Source organism: Desmodus rotundus, chromosome 2, assembly GCF_022682495.2.
Source record: "Desmodus rotundus isolate HL8 chromosome 2, HLdesRot8A.1, whole genome shotgun sequence".
In the NCBI taxonomy this organism is placed as follows: Eukaryota; Metazoa; Chordata; class Mammalia; order Chiroptera; family Phyllostomidae; genus Desmodus; species Desmodus rotundus.
Window position 1 is genome coordinate 33,834,811 of NC_071388.1, and position 21,060 is coordinate 33,855,870.

The following is a 21,060-nucleotide window of genomic DNA, read 5'->3' on the forward strand; positions in this document are numbered from 1 at the left end:
GTTTATGCCGCAAAACTAACAAAGGTTAGACATGCTGGCTCCCAGCAGATAAACACAGCAGTCCCCCCGCTTCTTACACAAACTTGGAACTGAAGACATGATGATAGTTACATTTTTTTTCTTCTTACAAGTATACAGGCTGTTCTAAATGTGCCTTCGGATAAAACTGACTTTCCTGGTCATCTCATGGCAGCCATCATTTTCATAATTAGCTAGAAATCAAACAAGGTTCTACCTCATTCATTTCCAACCCATTGAAATAACCAAATTTATACTCCACGGTGTATACAAACCACATTTCCATAACAGATAAGCCCACTATGGCTTCTGTGCAATTTATATTTTTCTGAGACCTTTAGTCTTGCATTTTCTGGCCAGCTGGCAGATTTGATGTTGCCTTATCATAATGTAGCAGGGCACTGTGCATTCCATGGTGCAAATACGATAACCCTGAGGACGCCCTGCTGTGGAGGGATGAGCCCAGGTGCCCAAAGGCTTGGCTCCAGCTCTGCTTCCAAAGCCCTGTCTTAGTTTCAGTAAGTAATTTCTCTGGGGTTTCTAGTTTCCTCATCTATAAAATGAGGGGTGTTCAAAGTTCCTTCCAGCTTACAGTTCTCAATAGATTAGTCAAAATATATATGAGAAGCCAAAAGGTGGAGCTGGTTTACTTTTAAAAATTTTGCATTCATAGTTCCAGAAGTTTTATATAGTTAACAAATACACAAATTAAAATGGCACTATTTTTTTTCCCCTTCAGGTGTAGGTGGATTCATACCTGGACGTTCCATAGGCATAGAATGGTAGTTTTATTTTCAATTATTTTATGAGGAACAGTAAAATGTGAGTTCAGCTGATAGCCACTATGTTACAGACTTTACCCATTGCATGCCTGTGGCCAGGGAGGAACAGGCAGAATGCTAGTCCTTTATATTCTCACTATGGTCAACGCACAAACACCACACACCTAAAACCAAAACATATTTCAAAGGTCTGAGCTGTCTCCACTCCATGTGTTAGAGGAAAGAAGAGAAACCAAGGCTCAGTTCTGATTTCAACTCAACATGTATTATTCTACCTCTTAACTTTTGGAAGCCTGACTTGTCTGTGTGAAGCCTTTTCACCTACTAATTTAAGATATTTAAAAGAAAGGTGTGAGGAAGAACCTGGCATTGGTTAACAGCTCCGATGTCAGAGGATAAGCAAACAATCCATAAAGAGAGCATTTCTGTCTGCGCAGAGCCCAAGTCTAGTTTGCCACAAACCCACTGCAATTAGCCACACCTAAGACAATACCATTATTGTTTGTATTTTAGAACTTGGCTTTGGGTGGAACTCTGACTCTACCCTGCTCCTGGGTTCTAGTGATATCAGCACATTTACGAAGGTCAGTTATTATTCAACGCATATTTTGTCAACACTACTGTGTGGGAGCTATGCACTAGCCCCAGGGGCGGATGGGTGAGCAAAAGCAGACACGTCCTGCTCTGATGCAGCTACTCTGACTCCCAAGAATTAGAGTCGAGACCTAGAAAACATTTAGCAAGAAAGCACTCCGTGCATGACAGCAACTGCTAATAATAAACACAAGTACGGCTGAAGAAAAAAGCCACCCCGGGAGTTTTGCTGCCTGCATGTTAGTAACTGGTGGGGCGAGTTGTACAACTGCACATTTTCACACAGCGCCTTACAAAGTTCTCAGTAACTATCAATGCATGTTAATACATATTAGCCGTCAGGGTCCACGGGCTGAAGAAGAGAACATTTTCTACACTATAAAGTTTTCAAAGAGGAGCAAGTGGAGAGGCAAAGGAGAGGCAGTTAACCCGAGAGAGCTGGCAGCGTCTGTCCACCCATGTACATTGTACTGACCTGTTTCAGCTCGTTGGTGAAGTATAAGTAAGTCACGGCCACAGAGACGGACTGCAGAAGCACTATAAAGATCAGGATCAGCACGTAGTTCACTGCTGTACTGGGGTTCCCTGGGGTCTGCAATGCAGCCATGGCCTGTCGGGGTGAGACTGCTGCAGAGTCTGCCAGGCAGTTGCTGAGGAAGCAAAATTCAAAAGGGCAGAGGGTGGAGCTCAGTTGCATTGAAAATGGAAACTGAAAGCCATTCTGCCCCAGTTAATAATTTCATATTTGCCGAAGGCTTTGAAAATAAAGAAGCTTAAGTCAAACAGTTCTTTTCCCTGTCTCACAGGGCCTGCCGCTTCCTGCACACGTGCATTCGCCCCACTGCAGCAGCCCTAGGTTCCCACATCGCATCTCCGAACACCACGAACACTGAAGCAGCTCCTCAGTTTGGAGCTCCTGCGGTACACTTGGCTTCATGAACAGGATATTCTGGAAAATATCCCTCTTGAGTAGACTGCATGTGATAACACGCTGGGGGAGGGAAGCCAGGGGGTAATCCTGGAAATAGTGGGGGTAATCCCAGTGTGGTGCACCAGTGCTGGGGGCACACCCTCAGTGCTCCTGTGGGTCTTGCAGAGGACCTGCGTGGGGGAAAAGAAGCAGCTAAAGCAAATGTACAGGAGTTAGTGGGTGAGCTTATGTTAGAAAAATGAGATAAGAATCTAAGGCTAGTCCTAAATCCCTTCTTGAAATTTTGCCTTTGCTTTAGATTTTGTTTTTGTTTTTGCTTTGGAAAGGAGGGGCTTACATTGTCTTTTATTTTTTATTATTTTTTAAAATATTTTATTGATTATGCTATTACATTTGTCCCATTTTTTTCTCCCCTTTATTCCCTTCTATCCTGTACCCCCTTCCTCCAGCATTCCTCACCCCCTCAACTCTTAGTTCATCTCCATGGGTCATACCTATAAGTTCTTTGGCTTCTCCACTTCCCATACTGTTCTTAACCTCCCCCTGTCTATTCTGTGCCTACCAAATATGCTTCTTTTTCTCCTGTACCTTTTTCCTGATGCTCCCCCCACCCCCTCCCCACTGAAAACACTCCATGTGATCTCCATTTCTGTGAATCTGTTCCTGTTCTAGTTGTTTGCTTAGTTCATTTTTTGTGGGGTTTTTTTTTTTTTTTTTTAGTTTTGGTTGTTGATAGTTGTGAGTTTGTTGTCATTTTACTGTTCGTATTTTTTATCTTCTTTTCTTAGATAAGTCCCTTTAACGTTTCATAAAATAAGGGCATGGTGATGATGAACTCCTTTAACTTGATCTTATCTGGGAAGCACTTTATTTGCCCTTCCATTCTAAATGATAGCTTTGCTGGATACAGTACTCTTGGATGTAGGTCCTTTCCTTTCATGACTTCGAATACTTCTTTCCAGGCCCTTCTTGCCTGCAAGGTTTCTTTGCAGAAATCAGCTGATAATCTTATGGACACTCCTTTGTAGGTAACTGTCTCCTTTTCTCTTGCTGCTTTGAAGATTCTCTCCTTATCTTTAATCTTGGGTAATGTAATTATGATGTGCCTTGGTGTGTGCTTCTTTGGGTCCAACTTCTTTGGGACTGTCTGAGCTTCCTGGACTTCCTGAAAGTCTATTTCCTTTTCCAGATTGGGGAAGTATTCCTTCATTTATGTTTTCAAATAAGTTTCCAATTTCTTGCTCTTCCTCTTCTTCTGGCACCCTTATGATTCGGATATTGAAATGTTTAAAGTTGTCCCAGAGGTTCCTAAGCCTCTCTTTTTTTTTGAATTCTTGTTTCTTCATTCTGTACTGGTCAAATGTTATTTCTTCCTTCTGCTCCAAACCGTTGATTTGAGTCCCAGTTTCCCTCCCTTCACTCTTGGTTCCCTTCACATTTTCCTTTATTTCAATTTTCATAGTCTTCACTTTTCCCTCTATTTTGCGACCATATTCAGCCATTTCTGTGAGTATCCTGATTACCAGTGTTTTAAACTGTGTATCTGATAGGTTGGCTATCTCTTCATCGCTTAGTTGTATTTTTTCTAGAGCTTTGATTTGTTCTTTCACTTGAGCCATATATATATATTTTTATCTTGGCATGCCTGTTATGTAGTAAGGGGTGGAGCCTTAGTTATTCACCAGGGCACGGCAGCCTATGTAGCTGCATATTGGCACTGTATGTGGGGGAGGGGTCTGAGAGGGAACAATGCCACCTGCTGAGCTCTCTGTGTGCTTTCAGTCACTTCCTCCACTACCCACAAGTAATTGGGCATTTCTGGTGCTGATTCCTGGGTAGGTGGGTTTGTGTACCTTCTAGGACCCTGCAAGTCACTACAAGGAACTCTGCTGTGAGGCTAGGAGTTTCTCCCACCACTGCAACCCCCACAAGTTTTTTTTGAGTTAGAGGTTTTGAGGCTTTATTTCCCCGTGCTGGAACCCTGGGTTGCATGGTCTGTCTTGCTCTCTAGTTGTTCCTCCCAGTTTATCCACATGCACATGTGGGACCACCCGCTCCTCCAGTCACCAGTTGCAACCTTGCCTGCTCTAGACCTCCAGCTACCACCTTGCTGCACGTCCTCTCTACCCTGGCTGCCGATCTCTGCCCCTCCTACCAGTCTGGATGAATATTTCTTCTTTAACTCCTTGTTTGTTGGACTTCCATATGGTTTGATTTGCTGGCAGTTCTAGTTGTTTTTTCTTTTTAAATTTGTTGTTGTTCTTCTTTTGGTTGTGCAAGGTGGCAAAGTGTACCTACTTCTGCTTCAGTCTTGGCCTGAAGCCCTCCACTGACTTATGTTGCATTTTAGACTAATTAAAATTATTTTGCTAAAGGTCTAGTGAACGGGGTAAGATTTCTGAAATGTATTCATGAATTTATCAATCTAAAGAATGCTGATTAGTTATGTTTAAGTTGAGAAAATATATGACTTTGGTAATAAAGGTGTACATTATGGCAATATATTTTAAAGGAATAGAATTAAAAGTAAATTGTCCTAATTTCTGGATGAGTTAAAAATGACTAAGAAAGTTACAGAAGACTTGTGTAGAGGGAAGAAAGAAAAAGAAAAGCAAATGAAAACATTGTGTGCTTTCTCTACTCAAATTAGTAAGTCAAATAATGTATATAGACTTTATGTGTTCAGTCGACATGTGCACGGTCTTTATGTGATAAATACTCATCTGTGTATTATGTATGGTGTGTTTTCTGCCTCTGGATGGCATAACTAGGGTGTAATATTTTATTGACCTAAAGAAAGTAAAAACTTATATAAATTAACACAGGAGCTTGTGGTTGGGACAAATTATTTGATGTGAAAACCAGTTTTAAGTTTGATTAATGCCTTTTAAAGTTATTACCATTAAAATGTGTTGTTTTACAAAAAGTTTGTTATATTTTTTTAGTTAACTTTGTTTGACAGCTTTCTCCCAAAGTTCAAATTTTAAGAGACTTTATTTATTTATTTATTTTTAAAAGACTTTATTTAGTTATTTTTAGAGAGAGGGGAAAGGCAAGAGAAAGTGATGGAGAGAAACATCTATGTGTGGTTGCTTCTTGCATGCCCCACTTGGAGACCAGGCCTGCAACCTAGGCATGTGCCCTGTCTGGGAATCGAACCAGCAACTCTGTGGTTCACAAGCCAGCACTCAATCCACTAAGCCACACCAGCCAGGGTTTAAGAGGCTTTTTAATTGAGAAATGACTTTAGGTTATTCTAATGGGCACCTGGAATATCACAAGTATTTGTTCTCCCATTTTTATAAAAGAGAAGTTTAGGAAGTAATTAAGCCTACTCAATATGCCTAAAGTACATGGGCATATTAATAATAAGTATGTTCTATTTATATACACATATTTTTATTACTAAAGAAGATGTTCTAGAGGGTATATAAGTTCTGATATACTTTCATTTATGATTTTAGTTGTTACCCTAAAATGTTCTTGCAGGAAAGCAAATTCCTGTCAATTGCATTATACTCAACTCTGTAACCATGTCATTTTAAGTCTTGGCATTTATAAATAGCCATTGTTTTGCTTTAATGCATTTGCAAAAATACGTTTGGGAGGTGTTCATGGAGAGGACTCTGACTTGTTTTGGATCACATATTTCGAGAATGGATTTTCGGATCATACCTTTGTATATGTGCTGCCTACGTGAGCACTGAGGCCATAACATTGGATTGAGTGAAGATTGCTGGAACTCTGTGAATTCACTGAATTTATGGAGGTGCTTGAAAATATTCAGGATAAAGAGAAATTGATTATGGGACATGATAAGATGAAGATAATTGCAGCTTTTATAACCTTTTGTTGAAAAATATTGTTAAGTTTTAATCATTTGTTTTTCAGACATAAAAATTTTTGTTTCTTAAAGCTAGTTGGTAAAATATATATAAACTATACTGAGGCATTTATACTTTTCTCCCTACCTGATCCCTCTGGAATCTGGAAGCTCTAAATGAGTATTATTCTTTCCATAGCAACATGTTTGTTTGCATAAATCCAATAAGAATTTGATTTTTTTTCATAACAGGATATTTAAAGCCAGTTTCCAGTTGTGATTTCATCAACTAAGTCTTTGTCTGGAATGTCATAATCAAAGGAGTCTTGCCTGGACTCTGGATGTCATCAGAAAACCATAAGGAATTCGGATTGACTTTGGAGAATAAAAGCCCTTTGGAGAAATGGCCTGGTACTTTACTTGGTCACCTTGTTCGTGACAGTCTTTCCAGGTAAGGAGAGGTTGCTTCTCTGAAAGATGGCATGGGAAGAACCTTAAGACATTTTGGGGACCTCTAGAGCTTGAGAAACTCACCCCAATCTGCAGGTATTACAGGCCAAGCCTCATGACAACTGAGTGGCTTGGCTTCCCAGCCCCACAGGGGCTAAATAAAGCTCCGTCTAGGAATTCCTTGTAACATCCCAGCAAAGTACAATTAAGAAAACCTATGTGATCAATTGTTATTCCTGTCGTGTTTATGCAAATAATCAGGCCAAACAGAAACCAGACTTAATACAGTAAATGAGTTGGCCTTGATTTGATTCTTTGATAAAAATGAGGGTGATTCTAGGGGAAAAATTATGTTTCAATAAAATCTGTTATAAACAATTGTGGAAAGTAGACTCTAACTCAATGAATTGTCTGTAAAATGTTATTTCTCACCTACGAACTAGACCGGATCCTGAATTTCTCCAGTTTTCTTTCACACTAATGTTTCAATTTTCCTTTATCCTTTGATTTGGATTTATTGAGAACTACTGATACAGTATCAACCATAAAGAATTCACCTGAGCCCCCAATGATATCACCAGAGACATTTAAACTACAGGTAAAGAGGATATATCAGATTGTCTCTGCTTAATTTCATTCCAGCAAAGGCCTTGGTTTGGAAGTCTCATCTGACACTCTTACAGACTCAGAAACTGGTTTATCCTTTGTGTTCTTTCTGTTTTCATAGAATGTATGCTATTACCTTTCTTAACTGGTTTCTCTGTCAAATTCTTGGTTGGATTCTGTGGAAACACCACCTTCCCCCAATGGGTGGGAATGCTGGCTGCTGTGAATAACTGCTTAGATTGTTGGGTTTGCATAGATTTCCCAGCTGTGACCTCTGCTGGTCTACCATGGTGGATTCACCCTGTGAACCAGACACGCTGGGACTGGCTGCAAGGCTGGAAGGCTATTGATCCTATCGTCAAACAGGTGCATGAGATGTTTTTCATCACGAGAGAGCAGGTTAACTGCACCAAGCCATAGATCACGTACACAGTTTGGGATGGTGTGGGGTGGCTGTCAGCATTGCAGGTGGAAACACAACGGTCTATACCCATATGTACTGAATGCAGAAACGGGACTGCAAATGAAACTGTGCGACTGCTGGGATGGATGCCAGCAACCCTGTGCACGAATATCATGGTGCTGACTGCTACAGACTATTGGTTCCCTCCTCCTGAGTCTCTCTGGCTTCTGCATTACACTTTTAGTCTTAGGGTGTAGCCTTTACCATCTCTGTGGTACATGGATGCATAGTGCCAATGTGCTCACCATACAGGCCCCCTCCCAGAAGAATTAATGTGAAGAATGTGAGGTGGAAGAGCAATGTTGGGGTGGAGTGTGGGGTCAATACATGGCTCTCACGCCACTTATGATGAGGACTGGCCAGAAGGGATGTGTGTTGTTTTGGGAATGGACTGGAACTCCCTCCCCATCTCCTTTTGGGAGCAGCTTCTTGTCCCATGACTGCTTCTTGACTTTTTCTTTCTGCATGCATACACTGAGGTAATGTAGCTTAGAGTCACGCATAGGACACATGCCTCCCTGGTCTGGGACCCCTATTGAACCTCAGACTGGAGGGGGTGCTGTCTCTCTCACACTGGCCCACTGCCATCAGTGCATTCCCCTGTAATGTAATAAATAGCATGCCCCGCCCCCCCCCACAGATGTGATTTCCAAAGCATTTGTAAATAGGGGACAGACACCTTGTATTTCTTCAGCAGACTCACCTGGTGGCAGTTTGTCACCTTCATTCTGTATCTTCAGTTGTCCTGATAACTATTAGATTTCTAGCCTGAATAAGCATTCCTTTGAGTAGTGGAGTATGGATGGATGAGCAGAGGTGTCAAACATATATCCAATCTTGTATCAGTGTTTTGTGGATGAAAAGGGATAACTCATTTGATGAATAAAGAAAACTTTCTGCCTCATTGTAATGTAGGTAAAATAGCCAAGTGTCAGAGACATTTATCTGGGAGTCAACAGATGTTCATTATATTGTTGTGTTGATGTATATCTATAATATATTGATGTTTATTTGTTCTTCTGCTATTTTCTAGGGGGACTACCTTGACCAAGGCAATCACATTTTGTTGTTTTAGTTTCCTTATTAACCAAGCAATAGGATTTACTATGAGGTCTTTAAGATCCCTAGCAGTTCAATCATTTTATGATTCTATTGTATTATTTCTTGGTCATTCAGAGAAAATAAAAATTTATTTCTTTACCTGAGGGCAATGTGTCCAAGATTTCTTCTGACAAAACTTCAATAGCTTTAAGATAGAAACTACTACATCATCACCAGCCGTTAACTAACACTTTGGTTTGGAGACGGGAATAAGGATGGGGATAGGTGGATGCAGTATATTTCAGGATTGTCTCCAATTTTTCATCCTCCCTCTGTTCATGTCCCTTGCCATGTGCTTCATAGTTCATCTCATAGAGTATATTTCCCTGCTTCACTGATGGTGGACTTGGTTGTGTAACTTGATCATTGGGATATCAGTGGACCTAACACGAGCAGGCTTGAATTATAATTGCACAGTTGGTCCTGCCATCTTGACTGCCACCATTTCTACAAGAAGACAAGCTCTAGGTAATCCAAGGAGGATGACAGCTTCATGGAGCTGAGCTAAATCCAGTCTACATTTTAGAGCCAAGGTCATCTGAACACAGCCTACATCAGCCGATTCTCGGACAGGTGAATAAGAATAAGTGATTGTTTAAATCCATTGAGTTGTTGGCTACAGGGCATTATTACAGCAACAGATGGCTGATAGAACCTAGGATCCTTTAGGATCCTTTCAGCTGCAGTTAACACAGAACACTACTTCAAAGAGTAAAATTCCAATTGAGTCTGGAGGGTCAAGCAACTGAAATAAATTCAAACAAATTAAACCAGAAAAAGCAATTTATGATAAAAAAAAAATTGGGTAGTTAGAATCTTGGTGGTGGTTACTAGAAACAGATTTGGAAATATCCACCACCACGAACAGCACTCAAATCTATACACATAATCATTCTGGTAATAATATACCATATTTTGCTATGTATAATGCACACTTTTTTGCCCAAATTTTTAAGGAAAAAATAAGGTTGCACATTATACATGGGTAGTATTGATTCTGTATCTATATAAATGTTTTAAATTCTTTTATTCATGCTTTTGCATTAAAAGTGTAACTCTAGAAAGCAATAATGATATCCATATGTGAAATAATACCCTGGAATATGATAATCGGTTTTGTTTCTAAATATAAATAAATAATTGAATTAAAAATTAAAATGAAAGATTTTTTTTCCTGAAAGTTTGGGCCAAAAAAGTGGGTGTGCAGTGCACACGGCAAAAATACAGTACCCGTTGTCACCACAAGCCACATATATCATAGGAGCCATCTACACGCGATGCCAGATGCTATTACTAGGACCACTGACACTGCTGTTTCTGAAAACGGAACACAGTGGTTACTGGGCAAAACCCGCAGAACGGAAATGCTCAGCCTCTGCTTCATGACAGTTCGTGATCCATCACAATTTTCTGATTTTTGCAGGTGTTTATGCATCTGCTTGGTGGAGCCTAGATCAAGTCATACTGTAACTTAAATGGACAATGGGAAGGTGAATACCTGTTATTTTCAGCTTCTCTGTTGGGAAGCAGACTGTACATAAAGTGGGAAACTCCTAACATAGGAAGGAAGTTGCAAGTCAGCCAGCCAACTGAAAGATAAATGCACTTCAAACAACAAAGGAGTTATCAGCTCACCTGTCAGTGCATCTAGACAAGATATAAGGCATGCTCAGCGCTCGATCCTGGAACTTCACAGTGTCATCCACTCAGGTTCTTTTCTTTTCAACACTCTTCCACAAGTTAGCTTAACCCTTAGGCTGCTCCCCTCAAAGTAATTTCTAAGGTCTGAATGTTTGTCATCACCCCAATCTCATATGTTAAAATTCTCACCCTTTAGATGATGGTATTTGAAGGTAGGGTCTTCAGGAGGTGATTAGGTCATGAAGGTGGAAGAAAAGAAGATATTTTACATAGAGGAGAGAGAATAGAGGAAAGGAGGGCCAAACCAGTGGTTCTCAATCCAAGCTGTGCATCCAAGTCATCGTGTTACAATACAAATTAAGGTCCAGTATCTTCTGTACCCACTGGGGCAGAGGCTGATCAAGATTCTGGCAAGCCCTGACCCCATGGGTGGGCCTGCCTCTGTAGGAGCTCTGTACCTGGGTCATGGAGGTGACGGCCCCATGACACTGCTAGCATTGCCCTAACAGTGGGTGTTCTGTGGTTTCCCCCCACTAAGGGAGAGAGCTCTCTTCAACCCATTCTATAAAGACACTAATCGCATTCATGAGGACTCTGCCTTCACGACCCAATCAGCTTCCAAAAGGCCTTACCTCCTAATACTATCACCCTCAGTATTAGGTTTCAACATATGAATTTTGAGGGGACACAAACTTTCAGACCTTAGCGCTGTGGACCTTGTTTAAAATGAAAACCCTTGGGCTCACTTCTAGTAATTCAAGTTTAGTAGGTCTCAAAGCACAGGGATCTGCTTTAAAACAAGCAAACAAACAAACAGACAGACAAAAAACAATTTACCAAGTGGCTCTGAGGCAGAATCTTTTTAAATATGAGGAGCTCTTTTCAAACATTCATGACATTTTCTCTGCACACATATGCTCCCAGGGCCACTTTGCTACTCTGTAACCCCACAGGGCCTGCAGCATTCAAGTTGGGTAGCATCTGCATTACTATGGGGTACATCGGTCCACACACAACACTAGAAGAACCCATAGGAATATCTGCATGGGACATGAATGGGTACATATGGACAACCACGTAAGAGAAAAGGAAGGCACTGGTCCCTTGGACACTGAAGGGGCACTTGATATTATGCACAAGGGACATCCATGGAACACATGAGGGCATCTATGTAGGTAACAGCAGAAGCAATGTAAAAATGAAACCATCAGATTTTTTGTGAGAAAGGAGTTCTGAGCTTGACCCTCCCTGACCCAGCCATGGGCAGGCACCCTTGTTGGAAGATTAAACCTGGCCATGCCCCCACTTCACTGGCTGCAGCCTTCTTTTCTCCCCACCTAAGAGATGGCCTCCTGTAGAGAAGAGCAACGGACTTTGAGAGCAGGAAGAGACCAGGTAGCCCTGTAAGATGTTTAAGTGTGTGTGGTCGTGCATCCCAGAAGGCGATCTTACGAGCTCCTGGGCCAGTTAACATCCCTGATCCCAATTTGTCTTCTATACAGCTGGGCTTCTCACAGGCATTCAGAGTAGTCCTGAGGAGGTAAATGAGATGAGAGTGAATTTTCCTCCCCTTCCTCCAGGACTTCATCATTAGACCTTTAGTCCAAAATACTGTTAGGTTCACTGAGTTTAACCCTGAGACAATGATAAACAAGGACCAGTAAGGGTGAAACCAATTCAAGTATAACCTCATAGGAAAACACATTCGTGTATATAAATGTTCATGAAATGTATACATATATGTGTGTATATATACATGCACACATATACACACACATATATATATGAGAGAAGAGGCCTGTCCAGAAAGTATCTAGCCATGTACTGTTGAAAAATAGAGACATTTACTGAAGATACAAGAAACATTGTACATAGAACAATGATGCCTCAGTCACTTTCAAAGTAGTAACCTTGGGACCTCACACAGTTCTCCTAATCGCCATCAGCTGCCCTGTCATATTTTCCTGAATCTCATTGGTGGTCTGAAATCTCTTCCCTTTCAAGGGTGATTTTAGCTTTGGGAAAAGTCAGAAGTGTCAGGGGATCAAATCTGGGCTGTAGTGGGGCTGAGTCACCTGGGTGATTTGATGTTTCATCAAGAAAACTCTACATGAGACCTGATGAATGAATGAACAGGCAAGTTGTCGATGAAGCTGCCAATCACCAGTTGCCCATAGCTGCTGCCTTCTGAATCATCCAAATAGTTTCCATGGAGGAATGTTCAAGAGTTACACAAAATTTGATGCAGATTCATTGCTCTACTCGCTCAGTCATTTTGAATGTGATGGCCACACAGTGCATGTGCTCACTCAATGGCATCCACCACCCCCACTGACAAGTACAGTGAAGTCATCATTGTTCACGCATGCACATTCTAGTTCACTCTCTTTGGCTGCCAGGTTACATCGATGTCATGCAAGCTGTTCTTGTTATATTAACAATGGTTGGACTTTTTCCAGACAGACTTCATATATATATGTGTGTGTGCATGTGTGTATATATATATATGTGTGTGTGTGTGTGTGTGTGTATCTTAACTAAAAAAGTAACTAAAAATATAAGTTCTGTTTCCCTCACAAAGCTACACAAACAAAAATACAAAGTCTATTGTAGAGAGAGTCCCACCCACAATGAGTTTAGCCTTAATTTTAGAAAATGAATTTAATTAGTTACTGTCTGAAAGGGAAATTCCCACCCCAAATGCCAGATTTGCTTTTTCTTTCTATTTTAAAAACTTTTTTTAAACTCTCACCAGAGGATATATTTATTGACTTTAGAAGGAGAGGAAGATGGGTGAAGGGGAGGGAGAGAGAAACATGGATCGGTTGTCTCCCATATGCACCCCACCCATGAGAAAACCAGCAACACAGGCATGGCCCCTGACCGAAATCAAACCTGCAACCTTTTGATGTATGGGACTACGCTCCAGCCAACTGAACAACCCTGCCTGGCTTTTCCTTTCTACTTTAGACTACAGCTAAACAATCTCCACTCCTCTGCAAAATGGCGTTCTTGGCTGCAGCATATTTTTCCCACAAAGAAATATGAGAACTTTAGAATTTTTGCAGGGTTGTTATATCTAAACACCTTGGTGACTGGTGTCTCAAAAGCTTTTAGGTTGCTTCTATTGCACACAGAGGGAAACAGGGCTGTGTAATTTGCCAGAAAATAAAGGCCCTGGGCCTGCTTGCAACTCCATTATCTAACTAATGGAGGTCACTACATCTGATTGGAACTAAGGTTAATTGTTCTGACAAGATGTACTTGTCAGAGGCTCTGGCAAAGCTGTTTTGCTTGTCCCTTGACTGAATTGGATTGCTGTTCCCTTTCTTTTGGGTTTTGGAAGCTGCTTTATTAATTCCAAGTAGGTTTCTTGAATTTCTTTTCCCCACTCTGACAGTTTCTATAAGGTTTCTCTAGTCCTCTTCACAGGGATCAGTTGCTTTCACTTACCACAATCACTCAGCGAGAACTGACGCAGAGGACTGGGGAGCTGGGAAGGGAAGTGCCTGCAATACAATGACTGCATTTGGAAAATGTTTGCATCCTCCAAAGTGAATTTCACTAAGGAAGTCTGTGAGGAGTCTTTATTTATTAGATACTAACATTTTTAAGATAAAAAAAATTCCAGCAACTTTAGATTTTGTTTATTTGTCAAGGAAGACTTCTGGTGTGAGAATAGTTTGGCTGATTGCTCCTCAGTCACAGCTATAACTGCATTACCAGCAGTCGGTCTGTGTTTGGTTACTGTAGGGTAGATAGCTAGGGAAGAAGTAAGCAATGAGCCATAGCTCATAAGCAAACGGTCTGTTTGACGCCTCACTATTGGTGTAGCCTGGTAACCAGGTCACTCTGGGTTAGTGATCTATTGAGCTTTGCTCTCTTTCTCTAAAAAAAATCAATAATCAAGAGAAATTTTTTTTAAAATTGGATGTTGTAAAGTTATCTGCTTTATGGCACAAAAACAATTCTTGTTAAACAAACAATGAGGGCAAACATTTTGTTTTCATTGGAAAGTGTATTTATAATGAAGCTAGTCAGCTTGTTTCTCCACTGACCAAAAACAAGTTTATCGATAGTGGTAAGATCCTCCCTAAACTTGCTGAATGTAATCCTCTAGGTTGACTAAATGAACAAAGGAAGAGGATATAGAGGGGAGCGAACAGAGACCAAGCTGCAGCTTTAATCTCGGGGGTTAGAGCAAGACAGCAATATTGTGACTGGGTGTTAGGAAAAGAAAAGCTGGTTATTAATAATGCTTTCCATTCGAATTTCTCCCCAAAATACCTTTAGTCAATGGTTTCATTTAATGTTACATTTTAACTTCAAAATGGTTTATGTTAAAAAATATTTGTTGCCCTGGCTGATGTGGCTCAGTGGATTGGGTATTGGCCTGTGAACCAAAGGGTCGCGGGTTCGATTCCCAGTCAGAGTATATCGAATGGGTTGCAGGCCAGGTCCCCAGTGTGGGGTGTGTGAGAGGCAACCACACACTGTTTTTTTTTCTCCCTCTCTCTTTCCCTTCCCCTCTCTCTAAAATCTTTTAAAGAATAAGAAAGTTTAAAATCTTTAAAAAAATAAGAAAGTATTTGTCAATTTGGATTTGATCAGCAGTTTTAAACAACTGGATGGATCCCAGCCTTAGCTGTTTTCCCAGAAAAGTTTGTCTCCTCCCATATAGGAGATTATTCTCCAGAAAAGTAGGTCTTCCGCATATTAAGTATTCTTATGTAAAGTTACATGAAATGACAAGACCCAGCAAGACATGCGAGTGGCATATGAGGAGTTAGAATGGCAGAGTTCCTGGCTGTAATTCTCTCCAGGCAATTTTCCTACTGTTTGTGCTGAAGCCTCCCTTGTGTAATTTATTAGCTCCTCTTATAACAGTAAGATTCTCATTAGAAGCATAGCCCTATGTTGCTTACTTAAAATAATTAATTAATATTTCGAATGCTTACCAAGTGCCAGGCACTGTGCTAAAAACCCTGCATGAATATTGTAACTTTAAATAGCACAACAACCCTATGAGCTAACTCTTACCACCTCCACTTTACAGATGAAAAAGTAATGTAATTATTCCATAACACAAACTACAAAATAATGGCATCGGGGCTCCAGGCAGTGTGGCTCCAGAACCCATGACCTTCAGAGTGGGTCTGCGGGTCAGCAGCCCCCAGAGAACCTGACATTCTGTTATAAGTGCAGTTTCCCAGGCCCCAGACCCGCTGGATCAGAATCTGTGTTTTAACAAGATATTGGGAGATTCATTTGCACAGAAAATTTAAGACATTAGTATACTGCCTCTTTTTTGACTGTATTAATTTGGACAAGGCATTTAGCCCCTCTGAGCCTCAGATTTCTTCTCTGTGCAACTGGTATAATAATGCAGCCTTCACAGATTTGTTGTGAAAACAAGACACAATATTGTGAAGAGTCTGGTGTTTAGAAGATGTTTAATGCCTAGACAATGCAATGACACTGAAGCATCCCCAGACTTCAAAAGTATTCACTGATACTGTCTAGAGCAGTGATATTCCATGTTTTTCACCTTATGGTACACATAAACAAATTACTAAAATTACTATGTATTTTTTGCTGGTCTGACAAGAAAAAAGGTATAATTTTAATTCATCCAACTGGACAGCTATTGTTGTGTTGGCTGCTTTCATTATCTTTATTTGAAATTTAGAGGAAAAGAGGTCAGTGCCCCTGACTAATCAGTCAGATGTTGCAGGTTTTGAAGTTCTTGTGACACACGGCCTACAAGTCGCTGGCCTAGAGACCTTAAAAAATTATCTGCTACTCTACTCGCCCCTGCTCCAAATACTCTTTCCACTCCTATTTAGTCAAGTGGCTAAGAGTTGACAGAAAACCTTTTTCTTTTTAACATATGAATTTTTGACAGTACCTCTTGGCTCCAATTCTAGGACCCTTTCTAATATATTGTGTTTCTTGCCTTTTTTCCTTTTAACATTATTTTTGTGGCTTCTAGTCAAGAGGGTGGCAAGGCAGACACGTCTCGCCTCTTCCCACAACCACATCAAAATTACAACGAAAATATAGAACAACCATCACTCAGAACCATCAGAAATGTAGTTGAATGGAAGTCTGACAACTATGGAATTAAAGAAACCACATCCACCCAGACAGGTAGGAGGGCACAGAGGTAGAACAGGCTGCTCCCACACCCATATGTGCTAGATAAAAATTCAGGAGGGATGTCTTGGGAGTGAGAAGTACCAGCCACATACTAAACCACCCAGCCAGTGCCAGGAAGATAAATCCCCACAACTTCTGGCTGCAAAAGCCACAGGGAAATGTGTTGGTGGATGAAACTGCTGGAGTTCCCCAACCAGTTCCTCTTAAAGAACCCACACATGGACTTACCCACTAAACTTATTTCCTCTGAGCTCCAGCACTGGGGTAGCAGCTTGAAATGCACCAGTGGCATACTGGGAGAAACTGAAGTGTCTGTCATCAAGGTGAGCAGACGCCATTGACCCTTTTCTAAATACTCCACCAACAGAGCCGCAGAGCCAGCAAGCTGGTGCTAAATCTGAGAATCCATCAACCTGGCTCACACTATTGGACCCACCTTGAAGATCCCCAGAGGCTCTGCCCCACCCAACTTACGGGTCCACCCAAGCTGCTCTCAATATGAATGGCTGGTGTTGGCTTGTGCTTTGTAACTTCCTAAATCCTCTCAAAAAAGCAACAGCTGGCCTTCGTAAACCCCAGGCCTGGCACTAACAGCAGCCACTCTATAGAGTCACAGCTTGGCTTCACCTGGGAATCTCCAAGCCCAGCACAAGTGACAACCATCTCAGATTGCATTATAGCTCAGGGAGTGTTGCCCCGGGCAAAACACAGGTGGGGGCTGATCTTGGCCTGCACCACCCTGGAAACCCCAGGGCCAGCATGCCCTGTGAATAGGTACAGATCATGTCAGAGCACCACCACCCACCCCTGCATAGCTGATCTTTCACAGAGAATAGGGGTTGGTGGTAAGTGGTCACAGCCAATTCTTGCAGCTGACTGGCCTGGGTAAATCCCTCCCATGGATCTGCCAACAGCAACCATGGCTCAACTATGGGAGGAGGGTGTACTCAGCCCACACAAAGGGTGCACCTTGAGTACCTTGCTTGGGTGATATGGGAAGCTGTGCCCACTGGTCCCTACAGGACACCTACTACGTTAGGCCACACTACCAAGACACAGAGTCAAAGCAGCTCTACCTAATACACAGAAACAACACAGGGAGGCTACCAAAACAAGGAGACAAGGAAACATGGTCCAAGTGAAAGAACAGATCAAAACTCCAGAAAAAGAGCTAAATGAAATGGTGATAAGCAATCTCAGAGCCGGTGTTCAAAACACTGGTTACAAGAATGCTCAAGGAACTTAATGAGGACCTTAGCAGCATAAAAAAGATCCAGTCAGAAACAAAGGATACACTAACTGAAATAAAGAACAACTTACAGGGAAACAACAGTACAGTGGATGAAGCTGAGAATCAAATTAATGATTTGGAATAAAAGGAAGTAAAAAACAACCAATCTGAACAACAAGAAGAAAAAGAAGCCAAAAAACAAGGTAGTGTAAACAGTCCCCGGGACAACTTCAAGAGGTCCAACATTCGCATCATAGGGGCGCCAGAAGGAGAAAAGAAAGAGCAAGGAATTGGAAATCTATTCAAAAAATAATGAAAGAAAACTTCCCTAATTTGGTGAAGGAAATAGACACGCAAGACCAGGAAGCACAAAGAGTCCCAAATAAGATGGATGCAAAGAGGCCCACTCGAAGACACATCATAATTAAAATGCCGAAGGTTAAAGATAATCTTAAAAACAGCAAGGGAAAAGAAGTTAGTTACCATGTTTTTCATACTATAGGATGCACTCCCTGCCCCCAAATTTGGGAGGAAAGTGGGGGTGCATCTTATTGGGTGAATGTAGCTTACCTGTCTTGCTGGGTTTTGGAGGGGGGCGGTGGTGGAGCGCATTTTTTTTTTTCCCCTATTTTCCTCCTCTAAAACCTAGGTATGTCTTATGGTCCGCTGTGTTTTATAGTCCGAAAAATACGGTACCTACAGGGGAGTTTCCATAAGACTATCAGATGATTTCTCAAAAGAAACTTTACAGGCTAGAAGGGATTAGCAAGAAATATTCAGTCATGAAAAGCAGGGACCTACAGCCAAGATTGCTGTACCCAGCAAAACCATCATTTAGAATTGAAGGGCAGATAAAGAGCTTCTCAGACAAGGAAAAACTAAAGTAGTTCATCATCACCAAACCAATATTATATGAAATGTTAAAAATACCTATTTAAGAAAAAGAAGATCAAAACTATGAACAATGAAATGGCAAAAATACATGTCTATCAACAATTGAATCTAAGAAACAAGAAGAACAGAGACAGAATCATGGACAAAGAATGTGTTTTGATGGTTGTCAGATGGGAGGGGGATGTGGCATGATGGGTGAAGAGGTGAAGGGGTTAAGAAGTACAAGTTGGTGGTTACCGAATAGCCATAGGGATGTAAAGTACGGTATAGTAAGTGGTGTAAACAAAGAACTTATACATATGACCCATGGACATGAACAATGGTGGGGGGGATTGCCAAAGGGAGGGGGTGCTATGTAGAGGAGGCAAAGGGGGAAAAATTAGAGCAACTCTAATAGCATAATCAATAAAATATAATTTTAAAAATAAAATAAAATCATTTTTGTGATGTAAAATATACATATTGAAGGTACTACAATATATATATGTATAATATAAGAGATAATAATAGACCATGAAATAATAACCCAAGTTATAAAAACAACCTTGTCTATTACAAGACCTTGATCTAGAACAAAATCTACTGTCTTATCCAGTAACTTAGACACTTCCTGTGTGCTTCAATTGCTCCCAGAGAAAATAGCTATTTTGGTTTTTATGATATTTAGATTTTTGCTTTTTAAAAATATACAGGGTCCAACACACATAATGTTGGACCTTTTTTATAGCAAAATTTTTTATTACTAAATCATAAGCATGCAATTCTGTAACATAACAATATCTCACTCAAGCACCCCATATGACATTTTAGGTGACATGTTCAAATTGCTGCCCATCTCATGCGAGACGTTCACGTACCTTACTGACCACACTCAAGCAGGCCTTACTTCTGCCGGACCCTGTAGTTTTACCACCCAAAATCTATACACGTGGAATCATACAGTACATATTTTGTGACTTGCTTCTTTCACCTCATTGTTTTTCAGATTCATTCATTTATTGTTGTATGAAGCTGTAGTTTGTTAAAAATTTCATTGCTTTTTAATATCCCATTGTATAAATATCCCACAATTTATTCACTCAACTGTTAAGAGACTTTCTCTTTTTTTTTTTTTGCATAGTTATGCTTTATGAGCATTCTAATACATGTCCCTCGAGGCACATGTCCACTTACATGGGTTGTAGGTTATGTTCATGTGCTTTATCAAGAAAGTTTCCAAATGGTAACCCACCTGCAGTAAAATAGTTCCTGCCACATTGCATACTCACCAGAGTTTGGTGCTGTAGGGACTTTTGCAAGTCTAGCGGTGTACAATGGGGAGCCATTGTGGCTCTAGTTTTCATTTTCTTATCTCTTGACATGTTATTATTCATTTAGGGTTCCAACTTCTGCGCAGTAACTTCATATATTTTAAACATCCTTTTTTTGAATACTAAAATAATAAAGATTTTGTATTAAGAATTATAAGTTACATTCAATAGTCTTCAGGAAACCACACCACAACCCATCTACAATCAGTCAAACCCAACAAAGTTCATCTTTGCACAATCTCGGACTTAGGGCAAAACTCCCTTCAGCTTACGGTAAGATTGTACTCAGTTCTTGTGGGCAGAGATGGGGAATTACATCTCCTTTCTGTTCACTGATGTGTGATGAAGAGCATCAGAAGAATTACATTAAGAAAAAAAGGAGTGATTCTAAATTCAAAGCACATTGTTTGGAAACGTAAACACAAAGATCACAATGATATAAGTATACCTGCTTCTACTAAATTCTTGATGAGAAAGTTTTCAAGAACAAGCAATTTGATTCCTGCTACAGAATGAAAGTTTGGGTTTTTTTTTTAAATCAAAGGAATTTTATTTTGTTTTTCACAGAATTTCATATTTTGCTAATATGAAGGCATAAAACAGCAACAAAGAAAAATAATGCATATAGTAGGGTAATGTTGATATTCAAAACAGCTAGATAACTTTGGGGGGTGGGTTAGGATAAATGCAACAGAGGTCAATAAACACAAAATTTTAAGGTTAGAGCAAGATCAGTCAATGACTAAACAGAGTTAACATCTTTTACAGCACTATTACTGATTCTTAGCACTTTTGTTTTGCAAATGGGCAGATACTGGTAAGAATGGAAGAAAGGACAATTGCATGCATAATACTAACTACACACTTTAAAAATTATGAACCATGCAGAAGTTTAGTTCAAGTTGTAGCACTAACTGTCTACATTCCATTCAAAAGCATACAGTTCATTGATCACAGATGCATGGTATTTAAGTCACAAAAAGTTTCAGAACACATTGTATTGATTTTGAAGGGTCATTTGCATCTTCTATGATTTTAGCTTTATTTTCACTTGCTT

General features: G+C 40.5%; 1 protein-coding gene across 1 annotated transcript in view; it reads right to left on the bottom strand.

Annotated features, from left to right (window-relative positions):
- The window catches only part of TNFSF10 (TNF superfamily member 10), a 37,948-nt gene extending 17,846 nt beyond the window's left edge, over window positions 1-20,102 (bottom strand). Inside the window, exons 1-3 of the mRNA XM_024563595.4 lie at window positions 19,962-20,102; window positions 11,747-11,941; window positions 1,870-2,044 (exon numbers count right to left, since the gene is read on the bottom strand). Of these exons, the coding sequence (XP_024419363.4) occupies window positions 1,870-2,044; window positions 11,747-11,883 (312 nt within the window). The 5' untranslated portion in view covers window positions 11,884-11,941; window positions 19,962-20,102. The remainder of the gene's footprint in view (window positions 1-1,869; window positions 2,045-11,746; window positions 11,942-19,961) is intronic.
- Between the last annotated feature and the right edge of the window lie 958 nt (window positions 20,103-21,060).